This window comes from Melanerpes formicivorus, unplaced genomic scaffold (genome assembly GCF_026170545.1).
Source record: "Melanerpes formicivorus ecotype bairdi unplaced genomic scaffold, bMelFor1.0.p_v2 SCAF_9, whole genome shotgun sequence".
Lineage (NCBI taxonomy): Eukaryota > Metazoa > Chordata > Aves > Piciformes > Picidae > Melanerpes > Melanerpes formicivorus.
In genome coordinates, this window is record NW_027142361.1 from 6,921,685 (window position 1) to 6,949,584 (window position 27,900).

General features: G+C 37.2%; 1 protein-coding gene across 4 annotated transcripts; it reads left to right on the forward strand.

Annotated features, from left to right (window-relative positions):
* Positions 1-1,370: 1,370 nt before the first annotated feature.
* Positions 1,371-27,436, forward strand: SMC6 (structural maintenance of chromosomes 6). 4 transcript variants are annotated; one of them, XM_068142998.1, is made up of 20 exons: positions 1,371-1,451; positions 3,404-3,506; positions 4,400-4,498; positions 5,602-5,748; positions 6,107-6,195; positions 6,672-6,836; positions 7,150-7,328; positions 8,382-8,583; positions 8,728-8,842; positions 11,050-11,210; positions 13,241-13,376; positions 14,476-14,556; positions 16,573-16,743; positions 17,448-17,585; positions 18,328-18,473; positions 19,151-19,276; positions 20,896-21,001; positions 21,430-21,582; positions 23,324-23,421; positions 24,966-27,436. In XM_068142998.1, the coding sequence occupies exons 2-20, from the start codon at positions 3,435-3,437 to the stop codon at positions 25,072-25,074; spliced, it is 2,493 nt and encodes an 830-aa protein (XP_067999099.1). In that variant the 5' UTR covers positions 1,371-1,451; positions 3,404-3,434; the 3' UTR covers positions 25,075-27,436. The 4 variants fall into 4 exon arrangements, with proteins under 4 accessions (XP_067999099.1, XP_067999098.1, XP_067999100.1 ...); XM_068142997.1 differs by lacking the exons at positions 1,371-1,451; positions 3,404-3,506 and adding an exon at positions 3,931-4,297 and having other exon boundaries at positions 24,966-27,435; XM_068142999.1 differs by lacking the exons at positions 1,371-1,451; positions 3,404-3,506 and adding an exon at positions 3,931-4,039 and having other exon boundaries at positions 24,966-27,435.
* Positions 27,437-27,900: the final 464 nt, after the last annotated feature.

The window sequence follows — 27,900 nt, forward strand, 5'->3', positions numbered from 1 at the left end:
AGATCAAGTGCAATAACAAAAGAAAATTGAATTTTATACCTCAGACAATGTAGAATAAGACTCTGTTCCAGACAGGTAAGTATTTGATATCATCTATGAGCCATGAATCATAGAATCACAGAATGGTAAATGTTAGAAAGGATCTGCTAAGGCAGGTACGCCCAGATCAGGTTGCACAGGAATGCATCCAGGTGGGTTTTAAAAGTCTCCAGAGGAGGAGAATCCACAGTCTCTCTAGGCAGCCTGTTCCAGTGGTCTGTTATCCTCAAAGGAAAGTGGTTTCTCCTTAAGTTCACATGAAACCTCCTGTGTTCTGGTTTGTAGCTGTTGCCTCTTTTCCTGTCACTGGCCACCACTGCAAAGAGCCAAGCCTCATCATCATGACTTCCACCCCTTAGCTATTGATCAGCATTGAGACAGTCTCTTCTCAGTCTTTTTCAGGCTAAAAAGCACCAGGTCTATCTGCCTGCTCTCATAAGAGAGATGCTCCAGGCCCCTAATCATCCTTGTGGCCCTGCGTTAGGCTGTCTCTAGTAATTTCCTGACCCTCATGAACTGGGGAGCCCAGAACTGAACACAGTCCTCCAGGTGCAGCTTCACCAGAGCAGAACAAAGGGGTGGAAGAACCTCCTTCAACCTGCTGGCCACACTCTTTTTAATGCACCCCAGAATACCACTGGCCTTCTTGACCATAAGGGCACACTGCTGGCTCTTTGTGAACTTGTCTACCAGCATTCCTAGGTCTTTCTCTGCAAACGTGCATTCTAGCAAGTGAACTGTGGGGATTGAAGAAAAAGAGTTAATCACTTTTGAGTCTGAAACACAGTGTCACAATGAACCCCTTACTTGTTCTGATGTGTGGGGTTATTCCTTCCCAGAAGCAGGAGTCTACACTTGGCCTTGTTGAACACCATGTATCCTGTTAACAGAAGTCTTAGCATCCATATGTTTCTTTCATACCTGGAGCTTTGTTTTTTTTTGGCTCATTCATTATTTCAGTTCCTGCCTATGCAGAAATTTGAGTGTGTTTTTACTGCTTAAGTGATGAAGAAAAGATGAGGTAGTGCACATGAAGTTTAAAATATTCAACATGTTCAGCCTTTCAAATAAGAATATATGAGGCAACCCACTGCATTTAATACAATGCTTTGCTCAAGTAATGAAAATTTAAATATCATTGGACAAAATTTCAAATTATGATCTTGTTAAATTAATGGAAAAAAAAGTGACACTGCCTTTCTCTCTCTATTCTGGAAACACTTCCTTAGTTGTTCTGAATTGCTGGGGTTGCAACAGGGAGGTGGTTTGCTCAGTTTCATGGATATGTGTTTTTATGAAAACTTTAAAACTTAAAATAATTATTTTTGCAGGTAGATAATCCTGTGTCTGTTTTAACCCAAGAGATGAGTAAGCACTTTTTACAGTCTAAAAATGAAGGTGACAAGTACAAGGTAAGAAAAATCCTTTAACATTTCAATTAAGCATTAAATTACTCATCTAAAATCTTAGAGGTCACATTTGGAGGAAAGAAAAATAAATAAATATCAGAATTATTAATTTTAATGGCCAGTTGTGAGTTAACTCAGGTAAGCAGCTAAGCACTCCACAGCCACTCACTTCCCTTCCCTGCTGCCCCCTGCTTGAAATTGGAGAAGAGAGGAAGAGTAGAAGAAAATTTGTGGATTGAGAAAATAATTGTTTTAAAAAATGAAGGAAAAGCTAGAAAAAGACAGCAAAACAAAACAAGATGCAAAGGCAATCAATCACTGCCTCCCATGGGTAGGTGGATGCCTGGTGAGTTTCTGAACAGAAGATGGGTAAATCCCTCCCCCCCGACCCCTCTCATCTCCCTTTTTATTGCTAAGCGTGACTGTGCTGATTTTGGCTGATGTAAGAGTTGTTTTTCTTCATAGTAGTGTCGTAGTTTGGGCTGGCTGCCCTCTGCTACAGGGGTGTTTCCTGTGTCCAGAAGTCCAGCCCAGTGGGTGGACACAGGAAATTAGGTTATTTCCTACCATGATCCCTTGCACCACTATAAGTTTCACAGCGGGGTCTGGCACTTCCTCTTTTCTTCCTCCTCCGTCAGCCGGTAACATGGGGGAGAGATCTCCTGGCTCTGGGCCTGGCTAGGCCCAAGGCCACGGGGGGATGGGCAGTCTCAGATCTGGCCAGCTGAGACTAGCCTAGCAATGGGAGGGGGAAGAAGGAGCCCTGGGGGTCTCGGGTGTACCCTCAGGTAGGGATGGGATTTCTCTGGGTCTGTTTTGGGTTCTTTTCTCTTGTCACTGTATTTCTAGTTCTCTGCACGCACTCACTGTTCTATTTAAACTTTCCATCACCTTTGCAATCCGTTTGTTTGAGTCATTATTTCTGCGCGTGGTGGGGAGGGGGTCTGCCCCAACCCATTACAAGTAGCTAGTATAGGGCTATGTTTCAGACTGTGCTAAAAACAATGTTGTTAATAGAGGGATATTTTCATTGCTACTCAGCATCACTTAAAGAGTAAAGGCCTTTTTTGCTTCTCACCCCACCAGTAAGTAGACTGGTGGTATATAAGAATTTGGGAGGAGAAACTGGAACAGCTGACCTCAACTGACCAAAGGGATTTTCCTTCCTATGTGATGTCATGGACAGCAATAAGAAGCTGGGGGAAGAAGGAAGACGGCCATTTGTCTTCCCATTATATATGATGTATTCCTGCTTTCCTGGAGATGGCTGAACACCTGCCTGCCAGTGGGAAGTAGTAAATGAATTGCTTATTTTGCATTGCTTGTGTTGCCTGTTAAACTGCCTTTATCTCAACAGTAATTTTCTCACTTTCACCTTTCCAATTCTCTTTCCCCATCCCACAGCAGGCATTGAGCAAGTGGCTGTGTGAAACTTGGCTTCCTACTGGGTTTACACCATGACAATGTTTTATAGGATGGTATATCTCTTTGGTTAGTTGGGGTCATCTGCCTGGTTGTATCCCTTCCCAACCTGTTGCACACCCTGCTGGTGTATTCACTGGGAGGGTTGGGTGAGAACCAGAGGAGGCCAAGACACTGTGCAAACACTGTTTGGTGACAGCTAAAACATCAGTATGTTAACAGCATTGTTTTGGTCACATCTAAAACACATAGCAACATAACAGTTGCTATGAAGAAACTTAACTCCATCCCATCCAGACTCAGAACACATTCTCACTGTAGTAGTTATCCACTTGCAAACACAACTTTTTTTAGAAGTCTCTGTTCCCTAAAGACATTCATTAAAAAAAAGAAATTAGGGCACTGCTAAGTTAGTTTCTCATTCAGAAAAATACCAGTAGTTATTTTACTTTGGGGGTATCCCTCAGCAGATTGAGATGAGTTTGCTTAGATAAACTTAGGAATCTGATATCTGCATGTTTTTATTTCTTCAGTTTTTTTATGTAGGCAACTCAGCTGGAACAAATGAAAGAGGATTCTACATCTATTATAAAAACTAAAGAAAATACACGTATACAGATAGAACAAGGAGTAGAGGTATGTAAAAGTAATTATTAGTGCAGATCTGGGGCACTGCAATAACGATAGGAGTTAAACTGCATGGTTTTGATTTGTTTAGATCTCAGTGTCATTAAATAAAAAAATATTTTCAAGATTTCACATTATTTTGCACTCACAATTTGACCTCTTTGATTTCATTTTTTCTTTTAAGCGTCTTCAAGAACTTCAGCAGCTGTATTGTGAGAAGGATGTCGTAGTTTGGGCTGGGTGCCCTCTGCTACAGGGGTGTTTCCTGTGTCCAGAAGTCCAGCCCAGTGGGTGGACACAGGAAACTAGGTTATTTCCTACCATGATCCCTTGCACCACTATAAGTTTCGCAGCGGGGTCTGGCACTTCCTCTTTTCTTCCTCCTCCGTCAGTCGGTAACATGGGGGAGAGATCTCCTGGCTCTGGGCCTGGCTAGGCCCAAGGCCACGGGGGGATGGGCAGTCTCAGATCTGGCCAGCTGAGACTAGCCTAGCAATGGGAGGGGGAAGAAGGAGCCCTGGGGGTCTCGGGTGTACCCTCAGGTAGGGATGGGATTTCTCTGGGTCTGTTTTGGGTTCTTTTCTCTTGTCACTGTATTTCTAGTTCTCTGCACGCACTCACTGTTCTATTTAAACTTTCCATCACTTTTGCAATCCATTTGTCTGAGTTGTTATTTCTGCGCGTGGTGGGGAGGGGGTCTGCCCCAACCCATTACAAAGGAGCGCTACAAAAGCATTGGGTTTGTGAATGACATGAGAAATCATCTGGAAGATTTGAAACATAAAATGGCATGGGCAGTGGTAAATGTCTTGTTAAAATATGTTTTCTCATATGAAATGTAGTTTAACCTAGTCTTAACCTAGTGGACATTTTGACATGCTTCTATAAATGCTTCTATTCAGGTAGATGAGATGGAAAAAGAAATACAGCCAATCAAAGAAGGTATCAGAACTGAAGAAGAGAATGCAGAGAAGTTTGTTCAGAAGCTAGAAGAATGCCAGGTATGTATGTTTTAAAGCTTATGTCACCAGTTGTGTCCCCTTGACTCAAGAATAAAAATAATACTTAAACTGACTTCAATAGCTTGTGGCTATCTTAGCTTTTCAGAAACAGATGAGAACATTCCCACTTATACACCTACCAGCCAACTAGAACTTAGAGGTAACATTTGCATTCCACATTGAACTGGCTAATAAAATGAGGACTTTTTCTTCTATTTTCTTTTTTCCTGGTGTTTAGAAGGGGTATATGTCTGTGGTTTTCTTGATGATACTTTAGTTGCAGATGGGGGTTGTATTATTTTGGCTAGGAATTTGTGAACAGTGATTTCAATTACTTCCTGGATGCCTGGTTTTGTAAGATTGGAGTGTCTTTTGGAGATGTCATGTAGGATTCCTTGGATATCATTGCTTGTAGAGAAGTTCAGTGTCTGATTGCAGCAGGCATCTTGAAATTTAACAGGCTTTTTGGATGGCACTTGACTTCTGTATGTAGCAAGGAAGAATAATTTTGCAGACATTCAGATTCACAAATTAAGTACATCTTTTGCAAAGAAACACTAGACATAATTATTTGTAACTTCGTAGGTTTTTTTATACTACTTCTCCAAACTTTTTGATTTGTCACTCATTTTTAATTATGTTTAAAAACATTTTTTAAAAGATACATTTTTGTTTTACAATTGAATTGTTCTTAGTTTATGACTGGATATGTCTGTCTATTGTTGAAAGAACATTGTCCACATACCAGTTTCACTTTCCATATCTTGGTCTTATTGTATATAGAGTCCTGTATTTGAGTAAGCTGTGAGTTAGGAAAAAAGGTTGCTGTTTACTTCACAAATTTCAGTCATTTGTTTTCCTAATTTCTTCAGGAATTATTTTTTTAATTGTTAATTTTTCGTTTAGCATGTCTCTAGTAACAGTAACTTTATTGTTTGTTTATAATTTATTTTATTTATTACCCTCCAAAACCCAAACAAACCAAGAAATGAGACATGTCAAATGGAGTCTTTTAAAGAGATACTTATTCTGTAGTGTTAAGAGCTTTTGAATAAATTTGTGCTTCGCTACTACTTTTGAGTCATTCCCTTTTTGCACCTAAGGTAAAAGTGAATGAGGCAGAAGGAAAATACAAAGCAATTCAAGAGAAGTTAATGACAATAAGTGAAGAGGCACAAGCTCTGCCTCCTCAGTGTATTTCATTGAAGGCTGATGTGCAAGCAAAAAGAAAAGGAATCAATGAAGCTGAGGTAGGCAAAAAGCTTTAAAAGTCTCATACCAATTTAAATCTTTTCCATGCTATACACATGTACTTCTCCATCTCTGTATAGGTTTTCTGAATCCATAGTGCAGTTAAAATAGGTGTAATTTCTTGCCTGACTTCAGAATAACTTTTCTTTTGGGAGCCCTGGGCTTTAAATATTTACACAGGTTTACGCAGTGCTAAGCTTAGGTAAAAATAGAATAGAATTCAAGTTAATTTTTCACATGCTTGATTTTACCTTTGTTAGTTTTGATGCAGTTCAGTGTTTGTTTACTCAAAACTGTAGTTCTTTTTGGAATTATTTCTTGCTTCTATTAAACTAGTGAACCCTACTTCCTTCATAGGTAGTTTATAATCGTTCCAAAGTGGAGTTAAAACGCCTAGGAAAAGATGATGAACAGCTGTGTAAACGGATTGAAGAACTGAAAAGCAGGTAAAGGCAGATACAGTGATTATGGTGAATATTTATTAAGATGTAGCTGTGCAGTGAGTGAGCTCTTCTGATTAATGAAAGAATCTGCAGTAACAGAAAGTACTTATTTAAACCTTAGGAGAGTTAAATATTTATAATCCTGCTTTGTATACCAAGATTTTGGATAATGGAGTAGAAAAGCTTTTATTTTTTTCTTGGTGATAGTGTTCATTGTCTGGCTTCCATGGTGTTGGAAAACAAATATGCCTTAAACTAAATCTAATAGGAATGTAACTGGGGAGAGCTATGTGTCACTACAAATTAAAAATACAAAATTTGTATTTATGCTTTGTAAATCTTGTAAATGCACAGAATCTTAGATAACTGATGTTCTCTTGCATAAATGTTTTGTATGATAGAGATGATAATGCAAAGTTCATGTCACTTGTAAATTGCCAATATGTGTTTTTAAAATAATGAAGTATGATCTTTTCTAGTGCTAATCAGGCTTCAGAGCCTGAAAATTCAGAAAGACAAAGGAAAATTACATGCTTAAGGGAACAGTTAAAGGCATTCCACAATGAAGAAATAATGATTGGTCAACAGATAGATCAGTTCCAGCAGAGTATATATAAATGTAAAGAAGAACATATGAAGCTTAAGTAAGTTGCACTTTTAAAATGTATTTGTTATCATTTGTTTCAAGGTGTAACAGGTTGTCTCTTAGGTACCTGTGTTCCCTGAGGTATAAGACTTCATTTCCTGCACCATCCCAGTTTATCTTAGGACTTGCTAAACTTTAAACTTTTGTCTTTGACCCAGCATGACTTAATTTAGAAAATTTTGGAAAATAAAGACATTGAGATATTGAGGTCTCGATATACTGTCCTTTCAGTACTTGAAAAATAAGAATTTATTTTAAATAAATTAAGGCTTCATAAGATGTTATCACTGAAAAAAGGTCTGTTCTCTTAGGAGAGAAGACTGTGATGTAAAACAAGCCCTGGATGCCAAGCGGAAACAACTGAGAGACATGAAAGAAAGTAAAACAAATACCTTGAAAAGATTTGGCCCACGTGTACCAGCATTTCTTGAAGCAGTTGAAACAGCCTATAAGCAAGGGCATTTTAAACAAAAACCTCTTGGACCTTTAGGTAAGACTGCCTGCTAAAAAAAGACAAATTCCCCCATGGAATTCATTGCATGGCTGTTAATGTAAACAGGGATCTTTTTAGAAAAACTATTCTTTAAGGAGCTTCAGACATATCTTTCTTCTGTGCTTCCCGGACTAAAGGCTTTATCTTGGTAGATTATCTTTTGCTTCTGTCCTTGTTATCACTTGAGCTAGCTAACATCTACTGGTTTATTTCATTTTCCATCTGTTTTTGTTAAGGCATTTTATATAGTTACAAAAGTAAACTTTCACTCCCCTGCCTTCCTCTATCCTCTAGACATCAGCTAACTGTGCTTTAACTGCTTTTTCTTTGCTACTATCCAGCTCTTGGACAGTTTTTCCATTCAAAATGTCCAGTTACTGGCTTGTGGGCTTATCAAAAGGGATGTTTTGCATGGAGCAACTCAGAACCAACTGAGATTTTCTTGTAAAGTCTCTTTTTATTAGTTTTTTACTAGCTCCTACAGTGATTTTTGTTTCCAGTTTGTGAATAATAGTAATGGCTTCAGCATACTCAGGATGTAAATGTAAAGAGCAAATGCTTGGCATTCAGTGCAGGCTAAGACTGTGCAAACACATTTACTACTGAAGGCAGGTGATAAAATGGGAATCTTCATGTTTGTTGAACTTGCAGCACAGTTGTTCTTCTGTCTTCACCCTTAAGGCATTAAATTTTTCGCAACCAGTCATTTCCTTGATATACTCCTGCTGGGCTGCCATAGAATTGATACCTAAATGAAAGTTAGTATTAAAGACCTGTAAAAGCTCTTGGAAGAAAATGCTGGCTTCTGAACATGTATAGGGGTCTCTGTATGAAGATAAATTGTGTGTCTGTATTCTCAGGGTAGATTGTCAGGGAGCTATTTTTCAGTTAACTTTTTAATGATTTTTTTTTTCCTTTTTTGGGAGAAGTTGTTTTTTTTTTTAATCTAAAATAAACCTAAAAGAAAATAAAAGCCTGTGGGGTAAAAATGCAGGTTCTGTATGTTTTGTTACAGAATGTAGCTCCTAAATGTCCATTATGTTTGCTTAGGTGCTTTCATTCATCCAAAAGATGCTGAACTGACTTTGGCTATTGAATCTTGTTTAAAGAGCCTAGTTCAGGCATTTTGCTGTGATAATCATAGTGATGAAAGAACTCTTCAGCAGCTGATGTCAAAATATTATCCATGTGGAATTAGACCTCAAATAATTGTAAATACATTTCAGAATAAAGTTTATGACGTTAAGCACAGGTAAGTTATGTTTTGATTTTTATTGCATAACCTTAATGATTCAAATTATTATTACTTTGACAAAAATTTACAAATATTTCTTTTATTGTTGTTAAAAAGTCTGATGTGGCCTTTATGAATGGTGTTTATTCTCATTTTCTTCAGAGCGGTTTGTCATCCAGAATTCCCATCGGTTCTCACAGCATTGGAAATAGATCATCCAATGGTTGCCAATTGTCTGATCGATGTGAGGAGTATAGAAACAGTTCTACTGATCAAAGTAAGGGACCATAAAGAAAAGCATTTTCTCTTTGTATGGAGCATATATGATACCTTCACTGGCAGTGTCTGTAATGGAAAAAAGAGGTAGAGAAATATGATGTTGTTTTAGTTGCTTTCTTCCCCCCCTCTGAAGACAGGTGAGGACTCAGATGGCTTGGCAGACCCCTGCTGTCTCAGTTATCAGTTGCAGTGCAGTAAACACACACTCATACATAACCACTGGAGGGCTCCCCAGTAAGGCCTTCTTGGCATTCCAGAAACAGTTGCTATCTCATTTTAAACAGTATTTTCTATCATAGGTGAGACAGAGTAAACTGACATTCTCCAGTGGATTTAGATAGTGGGATTTATTCAGGGATCATCAAGGTTAGGCTTTTACTCTTCCATACGCTTGCTTCTTTGTACTACCCAATGCCACCTCAACTTCTGTCCACAGCAGAGAGATCACTGCTGGTAAGGAAAGGCCAGGCAGAAAATCTTGTCAGTTCCTGTTGGGCATCTGCCCAGAGATACCTGTTAGGGCTGTTACTGACAAAGGTCCTTGGGCATTCCCTAGGATTTCTCTACAGATTTTTTTTCCCTGAATGTTTCTAGGATTGTCCCTGTTTGTTTCTGGGATGTTCACCACCACCTTTCTGGGCTTCTAGGTGGTATAGTTTCCTAGTCTAAATAATCCATGTGTGTGTGATCAGCCTCCTAAGTGGTGTGTCTGTCTCATGTCTCTTTATTAATTGGTGGATTCAGAATACGTTAGTTTTCTGTAGTCCAGGTGTTATCGAAATTTGCACCCAGTCCCTACTGGTTGCACCTGTTAATTGGTAGCTTGGTACCCTTTGTAGCTGTAGCAGGCTTGTACTTGAAGGGTTCAAAAGTTCCTTTTTGGATATTCATCTGTTCACTTTTACATGAAATTATCAGCCAGCTGTTAGCGCGGACTGCCTAATGTGTTTTTCACCTACCACAGCAACAGAGCCCCTTTGGACTCTGCAGTGTTAAAGCATTTTAGATGAGAGTGCTATGGAAAATGGTTGTGTATAGAATCTGATAAAATAGAAAACAGCAATCATCAGCTATTAAGTAGGAATTTAATGAGGTGACTAGCAACAGGTATTGAATTAAGATTACATACTATTTTGACAACAATCTTTTTTTTTTTTTCATCACAACAGAAACATGTTAATGAACTATTTTCTATCCTTCCATGATTATTTTGTTTTTAATTTTCTATTACTATTGAAGATATCCTGGAGATAAGATTATAGGTAAAAGGTTCAAAGCTTAAACTAAGATGTTTGTGGTTGTTTGGTTTTTCTTTTTTTTTTCATTGTGAGTTTTTTTTGGTGGGTGCTGGTGTTTGTTTCTTCATTTGTTTTCATTTTATTATTGGGGTTTTGGGGTGGGGGTGTTGTTCTGTAAACATCAGAACTAATAATGCTTGCATTTTGTCAATCTTGTTTTTCTCCAAAACCACTTGTCCCAGTTTGTCCTGTAACGTTCCTGCTGGAAAAGAGGCAGTTTATGCTTTGTCTAGTGCAGAACTGACTGACTGTTTATCAAATGTGGCTGCTTCTGAATGGGATGCCTAATGGCTGAACTTTCAGGCTTTTCTCATGGCAGGAAAGCTAACTTTGTTCTTCCCTTCTGCCTTAACCTTACCACTGTTTTTCATAATGTTGTTACTGCCTTGGGCAATGGCACTTGTGACCATTTAGCCTGGCACCAGCAGTGGTTTTTCACCAGCACATTTCCCCAAACTTTAACTGAATGCTGATTGACGTACTTCCAGGTTGCTTTGGAAAATGGTTTCTTGTGTGTGCATTCCACATTGATAATCAACTATACCTTTGCAGAGTGACTTTTTTCATAGTGATTTTGTTGTTGTTTTTTAAATTTTTTTCTCTCTTATAGCAAATTATAAGGGACTGATCAGACTACAAAACTTAGAATGCAGATGAATTTGTAATGGAATAAAAGAAATGGGCAGCTAAGCTAAATGTGTGGGCTTCTGAGAAAATAAATTTAGTCTTAGTTGAATAAGAAAAGCAGATTTGTGATTTTTTTTCACATTCTTACATTACTGTATTTCTTAGCTTTTGTTAGGAGTTGAAATAATTTCTGGATGAGAACTTTTAGACAAATTATAAATTGATCTCTCTAGTTATGGTTGCTTTTCTGTTGGTATGCTAAAGCCATTGTGTTTTTCAGAGTAACCATAAAGCTCGTGAAGTAATGCAGCACAATCGGCCCCCCAAAAACTGTAAAGAAGCGTTCACTGCTGAAGGTGATCAAGTCTTTGAAAGACGGTATTATTCTTCTAACTACCTCAGACCCAAGTTTCTAAGCCAAGATCTTGAAGCAGAAATAAGGTTAGTATTTTGTGGTGCTGTATTTGCAAAGTGTGCACTTGTTGCATGTACTCTGCTCTCCAGTCTCTCTGTTTTCTTTAGAGATTTCCACTTCCTTTCTGAGAATTCTGGAAAGCATTTATCTCAGTGCTTTTCTGCAATAGGTACAAACCTGAGTTGTACCTTGATCTTTTTTTAGCTTGGGGCATGTAAATCTTGCCCAACAGGCAGGGATTTGCTGGGCTGAATAGTCCAGGAAGTGTAGCTACCTTCTTTTTCATTTCATACTTGCTGAAAAAGAGTGTTAATCAAAACTGTTTCTCTAATACCTGAGCAGTGGTATCATAGTTTACTGCAAAGGAAGCCTGATGATTCAAACCAAAGTTATGCAGAGACATGCTGCTGAGTTCATCTGTATTTGCCCAGGCTTTTGACTTCACACATAATAGGTGTTTCTGATTAAAATTGTCTTCCCTATCTCACCCTGCTCCCTCCTTTTATTTTGTAGGTTTTTTTTCCTTCTCATTACTTTCAGAATGGTAGTTTAAAAAGCTAAACACAGTTTAAAGTTTACAAATATGAACTGCACCAAGTGAATTTGTAACAGTAGATTTATTTTAAAGCTTCATTTATATTACAGACATATTAAGTATTTTAATTTTAGTATTAATAGATGATAGCATAGACTGAATTGACTATAGAAAAAAATATTTCTGTAAACCCAAAAGGTTTTAAACATGCTGCTTAACTGTACTTTGTGCATGTCAGTATGTAATGAACTTTGTCACATCAGAATTGGTCACAGACTCCAATATGATAATTGAAGACATTTATTACAGCATCTGAGGGTCCTTTTACACCTGCCTGAAAATGGATGATATAACACATAAAAGATACAAAGCCCAGAGCTGTACCAATTAGCTCATTCTAACACAACTGCCATAGTATATGGGTAAAGATAACAAGTCTTGCAGCTACACTAAAATAACAAGTGTACATTCCTTTCCACTGATCTTACAAGGTCAAGACACAAACAGGACAGTTGCTTCTTTCAGACAGACACCAGAAACGTTTCATCCCACAGTTTTGGGTCCCAAAATACAACTCTTCTTTGTTTCGTCTTACCTCTTAAAGGGACCTTAGAAATTGCTATTTCCAATCCCCACAGAACTTCACTCAGTTTATCTTAATTTTCAAAGTGACAAAGGCATTTTCTTACTGATATTGCTATGGGAAAATGATGCAGACCAGTTAAAAAGGAAAAATATCTTCTTATCTCCCTTTCTGGTCAGAACTCAGCCTAAAGCGATGAGACATTTATCTTGAACAGTGTATGTGATTTATTAAACACTGAATGTGGGATCAAACTTAATCAGTTCATTTCAGGTATCTATAACAAAATTTGGATTAAATGTTTACTACTGTTTTTTTTTTTTTTATTGTTATGCTATTAGTAAAGCTTCCCCTTTCTTTTGTAGGGGTGAAGGATGCTATCAATATAAAAAACAATAGTTTGGATGTTTTTTGCATTTCAAATAGTTTTGCCACAAAGTGAAAAACTAATTATGGAAATCTCTGGACATGAGCACCTTTGTAGAAGGAAACGTATGAGAGAGACAGTATAAAAATACATTTTTCACATCTCTGTTAATGTGTCTTCTCTCTGATTGGAAGCGTCTTTCCCTAGTCAAAGTATTTTACTTTTTTTCTTTCAAGATGCCAGTAGTATTTTTTAGAAATAACATTGATATTTAGTTCAAAGGTTTGGCCTGTTTGTGAAAATTGTGAACAGGTTATACAGATAGTTCAAGCTACATGCCTGGTTCATTGACTAGGCATTGAACTAGGATCATCAAGCATTGAACTGCTGGTTATTACATATGAGTTCTGCTGTAGAGTTTTGGTGTACATTGATTGTTAAAATCATCCAATTCATATAACATACTTTTTTTAGGTGAGTGCATTTGTCTTTCATGCATTTAATTTTTGTGTATTTCTGTGTGTAATAAATAATAGCTGTGTAATGTATCTCAATATCACTGTTTAAAAAGTCACTTGGAGAAAGAAATTGAAACCAAAAGGGCACAGCTGGCAGCATCTCAACAATGTGTAAACTCCATCGAAACTGATATTAGGCAGAATGAAGGTCATCTTCAGAGTCGTCGATGCCGCCAAAAAGAACTACAGGTAAAAATAGGTATAATGGTAGTTTTTAGAAATTAGTAAGTCTTCCCTTATTTAATTTTGACTTCTGCAATATGTTTTGAGTGGATAACAGTTTTCAATGTTTATTCTTTTTTATTGTTGCGTACTTTCATTATTTAGGACAGAACAATGGAGGCCACATCAGTACTCACATATGCTGTTGTTTCTTTTTCCTTTGTGCTAAGTCTCGCCAATTTCTACTGCTTTTTTATGACACAAATAGGAAGTTGTTGCAATATTTGATACTCTGCTCTTCCCTGTTTCCCTCTCCTTTATTTGTTGAGCCTTACATCTTCGTTCCCTGAATTGGGTTTTGGTTTATGCTTTTGATCTATATTCTCGACTCCTTATAATGTATTGAATATTTCACCTTTGTTTCCTTAATTCTAATTTCTTTATAAACCATTTTATGGCTAATAGTCTTTTTTCTTTGTTTTCCAGTACTTCTAGGTTAGACATGGTGGCCAATGATATTACAGTTAGTCAGTATAAGACAACACACAGTATCACAGAATCACCAAGGTTGGGAGAGACCTCAAGGATCAAGTCCAACCTGTCACCACAGACCTCATGACTAAACCATGGCACCAAGTGCCACATCCAATCCCCTCTTGAACCCTTCCAGGGACGGTGACTCCATCACTTCCCTGGGCAGCCCATTCCAATGGTGAATGACTCTCTCAGTGAAGAACTTTCTCCTCACCTCGAGCCTAAACTTCCCCTGCCGCAGCTTGAGACTGTGCTTTTTGTTCTGGTGCTGATTGCTTGAGAGAAGAGACCAACACATGCTAGTTAAGGTTATATTCAGTAAATTACAAAGAAGCAGCAGCAAAAAAACTGGCACAGGGTCTCAAATTGCTGAAGATAAACATTTGAGTGAAAAATGTTTAAATCTGTTGTCATGTTGAATGGAAATACATTAATAACTCGATTTAAAATGCATGTGGCTTTTTTACAAAAAGGGGTAAGTTGGAAGAGTTCTGTTTTTTGTAAGCACTAATGAAACTGAAAGACCAAATACCTTGCTTTCTGTCTTCTCATTAGATAAGCTTAAGAATGCTTCTTTTCTTTTTGTTTTCAGGTAAAAATACGAACAACAAATGCAGAAATAGCAGATCTTGAAAATATGGAAGAACACCATTTAGTGGACATCTGTATACTGGTAAAAATAGATTACCAAACTATGTCTAATAAGGCTATGAAATACTGTCATTTAATGTTGGCAGTGTTTTGAAGTTATTTTTCAAGTAGCGTACAAGTTGGCTAAACAGTGAAGAATCTAACACTTCAAAGAATATTTTTGCAATTCTATCAATGGCATGATTTGATTTATTTTTGGTGTCTTTTTTCCTTTCTGTTCTTTGATTCCCACCGCACCCCCCTTGTTTCCCTTCTATCCTTTCTTTTTTTTTTTAAACTAGTAGCACTACAGATTTATGGTGGTGTTATGAGGGGAGATTTCTTGCGTTTTCTTTCTTTGTTCCAAACCTGCAATGCTGTAAAACTCTGGGAGAAGCAATGCTGTAGGTTAGTAGGTCAGACGTGGCGTCATCAAAGCATAGGTAAAGGCCACTCTGGAGCATAATTCATGTCACAGTATTGCCACTCTGTCCGGAACTCACAGTTTCTTGTTCTGCTGTAGCTTCACCATGCTAAAGTTGTAAAATGCATAAATCACCCTAGAGAAGTATCATGGTAATAATATGGCTCCTCCAAAGTTCTTCTCTGTGTGTTCCTACAATGTATACATAGTAGTTAACAGAAAAGCATGTTTGATAACCTGTTGTGATTTGTGTGTTGGTGGCCATGAATTTCAACTGTTACTCTGTATTAAGCTAATGTACAAGTGGCCAAGATTTAAATTCTAAGAGTGATGGTGATAGATTAATAATAATCCTGATTACAGTTGATTCAGTTCCCCACTGTTTTATCTGGGATCAGTGAGAGGCTAAGTTGTCTAGAATGAATTTTTTTAAAATCTTTTTTCACTTCTGCTATTGGCACAAGCTCACACTTTTTCAGTAATCTGTTCTTTGTGTGCACACATGTGGATGTAAGTAAACATTTTGCAATTCATTCAAAGCAAAGCATCAGTATTGATTCTGTAAGGTCTTGTAGGGTTTTTCTTTTCCAGCTAATCTAGTTCTGTTGTTTTTTTAAGAAGTCCTTTGTCCTCATGGTGAGATGGAAATACAGTCTATTGCCTATTTGTAGGAGAATATCTTCCTGTTTAAATATTACTGGGCACTTCTTTTTCAACAACAACATTTTTACCGTTGCCTTCTAGTCATGGTCTTGTTGAACTGGTAGCTATGTATTTCCTTATTCCTTTCTGTCCTGTGTTAACACAGCCTGCTGTCACAAGCCCCACCCTCACACACAGATGGGAGGCAAAGTAACTGGAAACTAAAGTCTGATTTAAGATAAGGAGTTTACTGAGATAGTACACTGCACAGTTACCTTAGCAAAAGCAGAAGCACTAGCAGAAGCCACTGACAAACAACACTTCCACCCAAGTACACAGCAGTCAGCTGGAAAAGATCAGCATCCCAAACCTGGAAACCAGAAGCAGCAACCAGAAACAGGAAGCCTCTCATGTTACAAGCTGAACTTCATGCCCTATGATACTTTGCTCCAGCCAGAACTATGTTTTTTAAAGCTGGCATGATATCAGTATGGTGTTGAATATCCATCATCAGATTTGACTCAACCCCTGACAGTTTTTTGAATTTTTTTTTTTTGGTCTGCACTTTCTGACCACTACTATGGATAAATTGCTGTTCTTTGACTTGGTATTTGTCTTTCATTGCTACTTGGATTCCAATTGTTTGATCATGAAATAGCTTTAATGTACATAATTTTCCCAGCTATGCAAAGTCTTCACAAAATCCCAGTGTTTTAGTCTTTTCGTCACAGCTCCCAAATAAAGTCTCCTTAATTTTCATTCAGTTAATTAGGAAATTCCACTGTTTTGCAATTTGATTTCATGGTCTTCTATGAGATCTGTCAGTTCTATTTTGGGCTTTAGTGAGAATTATACTGAGCTGCTTGTATTCTTATTAGAGTTACCGAGTATTGCTTGTAATCTTGTACCCTGATAGTGATAAAATAAAAATCTTGTACAGTAATGTGCAAATATATATCTCCTTTTATTCTTCATTTTAATGTATTTTGACAGGAAGATGAGGCTCAAGAAAATAAAGTTAAGATGGAGTGTGTACAAAATGACATGCAACAACAAAGCAGAAAAATGGAAGAACTGAAAAATATTCTCTGCATAGCTGAAAATAAGTTGGAAGAAATGAAAGAAAAAATCCATCAAGTAGAAGAAATTGCTGGTCCAATTAAGGTAGTAAAAATTTCATAATGTGTTTTTAGTTTGTTCTTGTTGTGTGGTAAGGGGAATGAGGTTAAAGGGAGACAGGACAAGAGAGGATGCTCCTTCCTGAAACATTCAAAGTCCACCTGTGAACATGGAAATGGAGCATTCCATCTAAAGCATGTCAAGAAACAAGCTTGGCAACGTTTTGAAGATGATATTGTTTAAGTGTAGGCAGGGTTGAAGAAGAAAACTGTATACCTCTTTATTTCTCTGGAAAGCTATGATACTGCTTCAACTGTATCAACACTTATGTGGTGTATAAAAGTTGCTGTAATCTATGTAATAGGTGTAACAGGACACTGAATTTTCACGCACAAATAGAGTTCTTGCTGATTTCACACTGACATTAGAAGTTATTGCTAGAATGTAGTATAAAAAATAAATGGAGATTTAGGAGAAAGGAAAGCTTTTTCCCAAAGATTAAAACATCCTCTCAAGATGTACTTGCTAATAAGTTTTACAAGTATTTTTAATGCCCTTATCAGAATTGTGTATAAACTTTCTGATAAACAGCTGTTAAAGCTTCTGGACTTTAGGAGTAGCCTTACTGAAAACAAAATAAATTAGACCCTGTTAAAGCCAACATAATTACCTGTGGTAAGAAAGTAAACATTAAAGAGGTGCTTAGGATTCTACCCCAAACAGCTCACACATTGATTTATTCCAAACAGGATGAATTAAATCAAGCTGACTCAGAAGTGGAAAACAGTAAACGTTGTTTGCAGCACTGTCAAAGCAAACAAAAAGAACACTTAGCCTGTGTAAAAAGACACAAAGAATTATTAGCTGCCAGAGAAAAAGAATTAGAGGTAGGTGTGGGTTTTTTCTTCATTGAAGTCAGATGGTCATGATCCTTCTAATATTTAATAATGACTCATTCTACTTGTACAATGTAGAAACCATATTAATACTTAGCTGCACTGAGTATTGTCTCAGCTATGATCCTAAGCTGTCTAAAGCAATTAAAAAATAATTTTGTGTGTATTCATCAAAGCTTCTTTTTATTTGGCAGAGGAACTTTTCTATCTTTACAGGTGAATTAGGAGTCATCTGTTTAGGACTATTTCTTTTGTGTTTTTCAATGAAAAGATTAAAGGGACTTAATTCATGCTGTCAGTTAAATTGGGTAATACTGTTTAGTTTCTTGATGCTAGGTTTTTGCTTGTACAGACCTCATACCTGATCTTTTGAAGACTTATCTAATGAAGTTTTGTTAACTAACTCTGTAATCACATTGTCAAAGACTTTTCGAAGACTGTTTTGTTTATATATGGTGAATTTTGTTCCTTATTTATCTGTATTAGCTAAATAACTGTGAATTATTAAAGAACATAGATGGTTACAGTTCTTAGCACTGAATAGACTTACAACAGTTATAGGTGGGTAGTGAAATTGTTAATGATAACTAGATTTCATGTGATGAGTACCCAAAGAACGATACAAAACCATTGTTCTTACCTTGTTTTTTTCCATAGCACAAAAGATTTGTTGCAAGGGCTAAACAAATTATTAAAAAAGAAACCACTAATTGAGTTGTCAATGTTACTTTAGGGAAAAATGGCACAAGCTAGGCAAATCTACCCGGAGCGCATAGAGGTCAGCAGGACTGTTAAGAGTCTTGATGCAGAAATGAATCGCTTGAGAGAGAGGATAAATTCAGAAAGCAATCGCCATGGAAACAGAGACAAAATAATACAGTAAGGCATCTTTTAATGTCTAAAGTAGTTCAAATGAGATGAAAAAAATAAGGGAAAGTAGAGTTTTCTTATTGACTCACAATGCATTTACATGCGTTTCTAGTGCTTAAACCATCAGCAGAGGTGTGGAAACATACTGTGCTGATTGCTCAGTCAGCCAGTACTGAACAGGTGTAGGAGTGTTGAAATATCCTGTAGTGATTTTAAACGTTTTTGTACTGTTAGGAAATTACCAATGATCAAATACCCTTAGTGTTTAGAGGTATCCCATGTGACTACATGGTGTGACCATAACTTGTTCTCATAAGATGCAATGAGCATTAAGCATACTTCTAGTTTGAATAATTAATTTAGAAATTAGGCAACTACTTGAGGTTTTGACCTTGGTGTATCTCAAGGAACTTCTCTCCTTGGATATTCTTGAGCATGGGGAGCTCTATCATAGATAGTTCTTGATGTAAGAGGTCCCTTCTGAAAGAATTAAAACTAGAAGTAAAATTTAATTTTTGGCCAATTTTCATTTGTGAATAGTGATTTACTTGACTCATCAAGTACATCTAGCCTTAATGTAAATCCTCACAAAGAATGTTGTATCAAAGTGATTTGCAGCGTTTACAACAATAGCTCAATTTTTTTGTAATGCATGTTAATTCTCAACTTTCTCTTAACTAAAACAGGCAATTTCATGATGCAAAGCAAAGGTATAAGGATGCAAGCAGTAAAGTAAAGCATTTAAAGAGATTTATTAGTCTGCTGGATGAAATAATGTCACAGAGATTCAAAATATATAAGCAGTTTTTGAGGTGAGTTAATTCTACTGTAATTTCATTTTTCAGATAAACTTAACGTGTATATGCAAGCATGTACCCATATTCCTGGGTGAAATTTATGGGACGGACCTGTGAGAACAAGATCTTTAAGGTGGTATTCACAGCAATTTTTCTAACACAATCTTGCTCCCAGATCCAGTACTGAGGCAGCCTGGACTGACAGCTGAAGAAGTAATGTAGTCAGTGGAGGCTTGTTCTTTTGGGCTTTTTTAACCCACACCAAAGGCCTCCACCATGATGACTTAATCCAAGGCACCTCTGCTTTCACTTCAGTGCTAGTTTTGGCCACTAAAACACCAGCAACATACTGGCATTGAAATCATCTGGACTGTCATTCATTTTCCTTGAATGCAATTAGTGATGCTGTGCTCACCTGTTTTTATTGTGGGTCAAACACTTTTTCCTCTTCTCTGTGCTGAAAAACTTCAGGATCTTTGTTCAGTTCCTGCAGTTTGATAGTTTTCACTCTTGTAGAGCGTCCATACCACGAACACACTACTCCTTATGTGCTTCAGCCCCTTAGCATCCTTTACCTATCACAGATGGCATTTGAAAGGACTGATGGTCTGTGTCCCAGTGCAGTCCTTTATCATTTATCATTCCCTTAAGCAGAAATTGAGGGATAGTTGTGTTGACCCTGCTTTTTGGAGAGGGATGCCAGTATGATCATGACAAAGAGTAATGTTCAGGAGCATCTCAGCCTTTTTTAGGGGGAGGTACAGAAATAGTAGTTAGGTTAAGATTTACCTGCAGAATATGATGCTTGCCTTATGGTGCTGATATATGTCAAATGGGATCTTTTTTCTAGTGCCCAAATTTGAGTATGAATCCCACTTTAAGATTTATTAACCAACCATAGTTCTTGAAGGAACTGTGAGGTATTGTCTATTGGGAATTGTATGCTGGAATTGGGTGTGAAGGGGATGCAGGGGAGAAACTAATAGTCAACACTGTTTAATTTGTGGACTCCAGGAAAGTCTGTGTAAAATCTTTACTATCCTTACTGTATAGTCCTAATACTGGATAGGAAAGAAAGGGACTGTGGTCGTTTTCTGTTGAAATTGTGGAAGAGTGGTGTAAAATGCTTCCAGTCTGTTAGAACAGACTACTAGAAAATACAAAGCCTGTGTATCTGGATTTCTTATCTTAGCACTTTGTCAGTGGTTCTGTCCAGTATCACAGTATCACTAAGGTTGGAAGAGACCTCGAGGATCATCGAGTCCAACCTGATATGTCACCTGCTCAAGAGTGAAATTGATTTGGGGAAATGTGATTAATGCATCAGGGCTTAAATATTTAAGTTTATGATGGAACAGGCCACCCAGGGGGGGTGTGGAGTCTCCCTCTGGAGACATTCAAAATGTGCCTGGATGCGTCCCTGTGTGATCTGGTATAGGTGATCCTACTCCGGCAGGGGGGTTGGACTAGATGATCTTTCAAGGTCCTTTCCAACCCTTAACATTCGGGGATTCCTTGATATGCAACTGTTAATTAAAACCAAAACAATCAAAAATACCCTGTTCTCATTTTTTCATGTATCTTTAAACTTACTTACTAATGTTTGCTTGTTTACTTGATTTAACTCATTTAAGGCTCCTTTCTTTACGATGCAAAATCTACTTTGAGCATTTATTACGTACTCGAGCTTGCTCTGGACAAATACTTTTTGATCACAAGAATGAGACACTTTCAATAACTGTAAGTTAATTTATATTACTTAAAATATCATAATATGTAATGAATTAGGGTTTTTTTTTTTAATATCAGCTGCTAGAACATGTGTTGGAAAGGGTAGAATGAATTGTGAACTATGCTGGCTGACATTTAATTTTACTAGCTACTGAAAAACATTTAGTAAAGAATTGAGTACAAAAGCACTGGTAGAGTCATTCAGTCTGTTCAATGTATGTTACTGTGATGGAGAAACTTGCAGTGCTTCTTGAAATCTGTTATTTAATGGTTAAGAGATTCCAGAGATTCCAGAATCTCAGTGGCAGTGAAGTGCATAAATTGCTCTCACATGATTTCTGTCTGTTCAGGTGTAATTTGCTTGCTGTAATAATTATTCTTCTGTTTATAAGTCTCCATCTTGGGCTTAAAATGTGCTCTGATGTTTTTATTTCAAGGTTCAGCCTCGAGAGGAAGATAAAGCTGTCCTTAATGATGTGAGATCCTTATCAGGAGGTGAACGTTCCTTCTCGACAGTTTGTTTCATTCTTTCTCTGTGGTCTGTTACTGAATCTCCTTTCAGATGTTTGGATGAATTTGATGTCTACATGGTATAGTTTAAACTTAAACTGTATTTGCCATTCTTACCTGTACAAATTGGTGAAAGAGTTGGGTGGTTATTTGCATTTGGTTAGATTTTAAAGCATTACAGTTAATAGTAAATACTAAATAAATAACCCCTCCTCTCAAACCCCAAACCCAAATCCTCCAAAACAAGCTTTGTTTTTTGTTAGGTATTTTGATAATTTTGCTTAGTAATTTTTGAGGCTTGTTCTGTTCCTGGAGTTGGTACCCAGGGCTGTGAGCATCTGTTACTTTACATGCTTAAACCTTAGCTTAGCTCAGCTCAAAAATAATACAGTACAACTTTTTAATAGTTTTGCAAGCAATTGTGCTTGTTAGAGGTTGCCTGTGCATATTGTTGTGACAGTTCAGGGCTCAGCATGTACTTTGGTTTCTATCAGTTTTGAGATCAATGTGGGGGTTTTCTCAGAGCAAGAGTAACAATTGAGCTCACTCTCGTGACTCTGAAACTTGTTTTATATTTCACCTAGTATATATTTCACCTTTCCAGGATGCTGAAGTGCAGAACAATAAATACTAATCCCATCTAAAACTGATAAACCTCATCTTTTTCTACAACTTCCCTGGATAGGCAACTAACCAATTTTAAAATACATTTTAATTTTATTTCCTTATTAGTATATGCAATATGGTATGGTTTGAGAAAATACTTAGTTTTGTGAGACAGAGCTGATGATACTGGATTATTTCATTTTGCCTTTGGAGCCCCTTCCCATCAGTGATACATTCGCTGGAAATCACAGACCTAGTGTGGGGGAAAAAAGATAATATACCTTGTATTTAAGAAATTTCAAAAGGAAAGGTATACACCTAAAGTGGTCACACTGTAATTTTTAGGCAACTTCAAAGCTTAGGTCCTCTTTTACAGGTTACTTGTGCGGAATTGTGTCTGTCTGCCCAGAAAAGGGAGGGTACTCAGAACTGTGGGCTCTACAGAGAATTTCCATATCATCTATTCCTTAAATAATTCCGCTCGTTACTCTTCCACTGCTGTGCCAGTAAATACAAAACTTGGTATATTCTGTAGCTGGTTTTGGTGTAATCCTGGAGACCCAACACAAGAGGGCCCCATTAGCTTATTTGAGGAGATACCTGGTTTGGTGTGCAACAATGTATAAAGGCAGAGCTTCCTTTAACCCCTGCTAATAATAGCATCCCATTATACCTCTTTTTCAGTAAGCGTAATGCATGAGGTTGTATTCATAATAGTAATAATAATAACAACATTTTTAATATTGAAACCATGATGCATTATATCTTAGGTTTCATGAAAGTCCTTCAATTGTTTCAGATCATTTTGAGGCAGGATTTTGTAGGAATCATTACTAAAGTACACTTCATCTCAGTATACCATTAATGTAAGAAGTATGATGTGAATATCAATGCTGATAGAAAATCTGTGAGCAGTATGTAGTTGTTCTGATAGTAACTTTCTGTTGTCCATGTATACTAAAATATAGAGTTTTAAGAATTTCCCATGCTATAATTTGTAGCTTTGAGAATTTAACGCTAATGTTTCTCCAGCTTCATTTTTATTAAGCTTTCCTTTAGCCAAGTTTTAGCATATATTAATTAGTTATGGTATGGTGTTTTTAGTAAGCTATTTTCTAATGAATTTATTCTCAAGCTTTTGTCCTAAATTGTACAATAATAACACCAGTGAACTACATGGTCAGTATTGCTACCTGATAAATCTTTTGTCTTTAGGACATGGTTAACAGAAGAATTGCAATGGATATGATTCTAAAGGTGGCTGACACCAGGCAGCATCGACAGTTCATTTTGCTTACCCCACAGAGCATGAGGTAATACTATTGAGTTTTAGTTCCTGGTACAAGCATTACAAGGAAGTTCTATTTCAAGGAGTATAATTTGGAAAAAATCAAATACGAGGTGAGGAGAAAGAACTTTTGCTCTTTGTAGCAGTGGAACAACAATTAAGCAGTTCATTGCTGATGGCTTTGGAAATGTTTTGCACTCTGCCTTATGATGCTTGTTAATATGGTAGTTCAGTGGGATTTGAATCAGTTTGTATTAAGTAGAACAGCTGTTTGAAAGGTTTTATTACATAAAGTAGGCTCCTTGTAGCTTCTAGCCCTTTATCTCACTCTCCCCTCCCAAAATTAGTAGAAGACATTGCATTTCTCAATTTTTCCTATTAATACTACGGTAATTTCAAGATGTTTGTCATTAGATGGTGTGCAATGTAATCAGTGAGGCCTGCAGAGGATAATTAACAGTCTTCAAAATGAAGCTGATTTACTCTTTGTTGTCTTCCTTTACTAAAATCTCTAAGTACTGGAATGGTATTCTCTTGTTACTGAAGTGAAAATTCTTTGTGGGGAATTTCTGAAACTCTGTTCAATAAGCATAGAAATTTTCTGTATGGTTACTGTTTAAAAGTGCAATAATTAAAGTGCAGTTTTGTTTTCTTACATTTTGTTACATTTGCATGCTCAGCAAGCATTTAATTTAACAAGAATCCCAAGGCACCTTCAGAAAAAAATAGACTTGAAATAATTGGTCATTATTGATCATTATTTCTTTTGGAATTTTTCTTAAAAGTTCCCTTTCTGTAATTAAGATAATTTCATTGCTAGAAATCACACATCTGGAATCTTAGTTTGGCTTCACCTCAAGCTTTTCCTGAAGCTTGGCTCCAGTATCCATTCAGTGAAGCCAGAACTTCAACCCATGTAACTGTTGTCCAGTTCATCTACATGTCCATGTAACTTGTGTCCAGTTCTGGGCCCCTCAGTTTAGGAAGGACATCGAGACACTTGAACGTGTCCAGAGAAAGGCAACGAGGCTGGTGAGAGGCCTTGGGCACAAGCCCTATGAGGAGAGGCTGAGGGAGCTGGGATTGTTTAGCCTGGAGAAGAGGAGGCTCAGAGGAGACCTTATTGCTGTCTACAACTACCTGAAAGGTGGTTGTGCCCAGGAAAGGGTTGGTCTCTTCTCTCTAGCAACCGGTACCAGAACAAGAGGACACAGTCTCAAGCTGCACCAGGGGAAGTTTAGGCTCGAGGTGAGGAGAAAGTTATTCACCGAGAGAGTCATTCATCATTGGAATGGGCTGTCCAGGGAGGTGATGGAGTCGCCGTCCCTGGAGGTGTTCAAGGGGAGATTGGACGTGGCACTTGGTGTCATGGTCTAGTCATGAGGTCGGTGGTGACAGGTTGGGCTCGATGATCTTTGAGGTCTCTGCCAACCTTGGTGATACTGTGATACTCTCAAAGAAAAAAGGTGGAGTTCTATAAAAGCAAACATGTAATAGAAAGGATTAAATGGAAATACTAGAATTTGTGGAGAAGAAACACCGTTTAAATGCTATGCACTTTCTTTTTAGTTCTCTGCCTTCAATGTCTCGTATTCGAATCCTCCGAATGCAAGACCCTGAAAAAGGCCAAAAAACACTGAATTTCCGAAGGAACAATGACCAAGAGGAAGATAACTAATTATCTCTCTGTATGAATATGGTGTAATATCAAGGGTAAATGTGTAATGTCTGTAAATTTAATACTTCCTGATGCTGGATAAAAGGATCTTTTGTTAGATACTCTCAGGAAAAGATGATATTCCTGTATTTTTTAAAGTATTTTTAATTATTTCTAAGAATGATTGTATATGTACAGAGCAAAACTAAGCACATGTTCAGTTAATATTTTCAACTACCACTAGTAATTATTTTTTTTTATTCTTTTAATCACTTGTTCTGGTTTTTTTTTTGTTTGCTGGTTTTTTCTTTTCTGGAAAAGCTGAAATATATTTTTTTATAATTTAAAATATTTTAATAAATGTGAGAGAACTGGTACTTGTGGTAATGTTTTAGTGTCTCTACACACTTAGCACTGAGTTTAAAATGCTGATTTCTTCCTAGCTCTGATTTCATTTATTTATTTGCAGTATATTCTCTGGGCAGGACTAACACTTTTATTTCTTCATAAGGAGTTTGTAGGGAAGAATTTCGAGTTTCTTCGGACATGAACTTACAAAACCTACCAAGATGTAGCTTTATCAACTTAAGATTCTTAATTCCATTAACCTAAGTTCTTGGTTTAGATAAAGTCTGTAGATACTCATTACACACTAACAAACTAAAGCGACAGAAGTTCTTCCAATATAAAGGAGTGAAGCAGAGCAGAAACTTTGGGAAATAATACAGCAACTTTTCTACAGCATTATAGGCCTGTGTTTTGTTGGGTGTCCCTGCCTCCTCCCACCCTGCCCTGAGTCTATACTAGAACAGTTAAAAGAAACTTGCTTTACTTCATACAAGCATTTACTGGGGATAAGAGGGAGAAAGAAGAAGCAGATTTCTCAGTCTGCTCCAAATTAACTTTTTTTTCTCTTCTATTCTCCTTTCTCCAGGAACTTGAAATTGTTTGGAGCTCTTCAAAAACTCACATTTTAGAGTTTAGCCATTAGACTTATTTTTTTGGTTATGTTATGGGGATACAAAAGCCATTGATATTTTTCAGAGGACAGTTCTGCAGTTCCTACAGTTATTTACCAAGTAGGAATTCCTCTCTAAAAGCTCATTATAGTGCTAAGTTTTAACTCCATAGCTGAGTCTGCTTTTTTAGCTCTTGTGCAGTATTTTGTGTTCTTTGTTGTTTTTACAGAAGCATATATTTAACTCTAAAATATGGAAGCTAGACAAGAATCGAAGGAAATGCATTGAGAAAGCCAGCTGCAGTTCTGGTGCATTCTGACTGTAGGAAATGAGTCTAGTGATCTTTTTAAAGGCTTCAGATATTTACTTCTGAAAGCCAGATGTGACCGTTTGAGGCAGTGCCTTTAAGAAAGGGACACTGTGGCTGAATGTTTTATAAACAAAAGACAGGTCTAAACTAATTTCATTGGTGGATTGATAGAGTGCAAGTTTAAGTTTTGAATGCGACTGATATTTTCCTCAGTGTGCACTTTTCCCTCCTCCCTTTTCGCAGCTTGTGGCTTCTAGGCTCTCTGCCAGACTGACCTTATACTGATAAGCGTGAGGCCTGCAAACCTACTAACATTTTGCTCTAATTTATAACTGCTTTTAATTAACAACTGCTCCTTTCTTCTCTTTCTAATCCTCTCTGGGGAAAAAGGGGAGAGAAGGGGGTACAGGGGAGGGAACCCTCCTCCTCCAGCAGGGGGAGAGGAATGTCATTCCTGTGTTACTTTGCTGTATATTTCTGTGTATATATTGTAAATTCTGTAAATTGTGTATATATACCCTGCATACCCTAAACCCGCTTGTAAATACAGCGTTCCTTTGCTCATCCGGCTGTGGTTAGCTGTGGTAATTTTTTTTTTCCTCTCTTTGTGGGGGGGAGAAGGCTAGGCCTTTATCCCAAACCCGTGACACCAGGGTAATGGGCCAACAGAGTCCTACCGTCTTTGAGGAGGGTGCTTACAAAAAAGCTAGGCTTTTGGTTGAGAGAAAATCATTTAACTTCCATAGTACTTGTGGAGAAAGGAGCTTAAGGAAAATTATCACAGTCGTACTGAGTTAACACTTCAGCTTTCTCCCATGTTTTCTGTAGACTTACTTGATATATTGGAGCAGCTGGCAACAATTCTGGTCTTTGGTTCAAATCACTACATTGTATTTAATCTACCACTGTTATTCATGAAAATATGTGCCTGACTGAATTGTAAGCAACTCTTTTCATGGTAGAGGATTAGTTCTGAATAAACAGTTATTGAAGTGCTTGCTTCGATGTACTTATTTTTTGTAGTGATCCTACTCAAAAACATAATAGGGTGCTTGGTTGCATGGTTTAGTTGATTTGGTGGTGTTGGATGATGGGTTGGACGTGATGATCTTGAAGGTCTAATTCTATTCTATTCCATTCTATCTTCACAGTACTTTAAATACAGAGTTCCCTATAGCAGCTACCTAGAGAGAATTGCAGTGCTGATGTTACATTTTGTGACTGAGTTATTGGCCATTTTTGGATGGCAATGCATTGCTTAATGCTGCATTAAAATAAACTGTGCCTGTCCATCTCCGTAAATTTGAAGTGCAGGGAAATGTAGAATGAGCCTTAAATACCTGGGATATTCACTGTCCTCTCTACAACTAGTAATGTAACCCTGAGTGCAAACAATGGGCATATCTTCAGAAGTATGTAACAGTTCCAAAAATGTGTCTTTTAAGTTCTAATCAAAAGTTTACCACTTGTTAATTTGCTAAGAATAGTGTCTGTGTAGCCTAAGCAATATTCTCGTACTTTAAAATGTATTTGAAATTTCTGGCTTTTGCTGTCTGCTTGGGAAATGAAGACATTGCA

Coding starts and splice junctions, on each gene's coding strand:
- SMC6 (XM_068142997.1), top strand. CDS start 4,046: ATGGGATTTCTCTGGGTCTGTTTTGGGTTCTTTTCTCTTGTCACTGTA. Junction 4,499..5,601: donor AGAAGCTAGAAGAATGCCAG/GTATGTATGTTT, acceptor TTTGCACCTAAG/GTAAAAGTGAATGAGGCAGA. Junction 5,749..6,106: donor AAGGAATCAATGAAGCTGAG/GTAGGCAAAAAG, acceptor CTTCCTTCATAG/GTAGTTTATAATCGTTCCAA.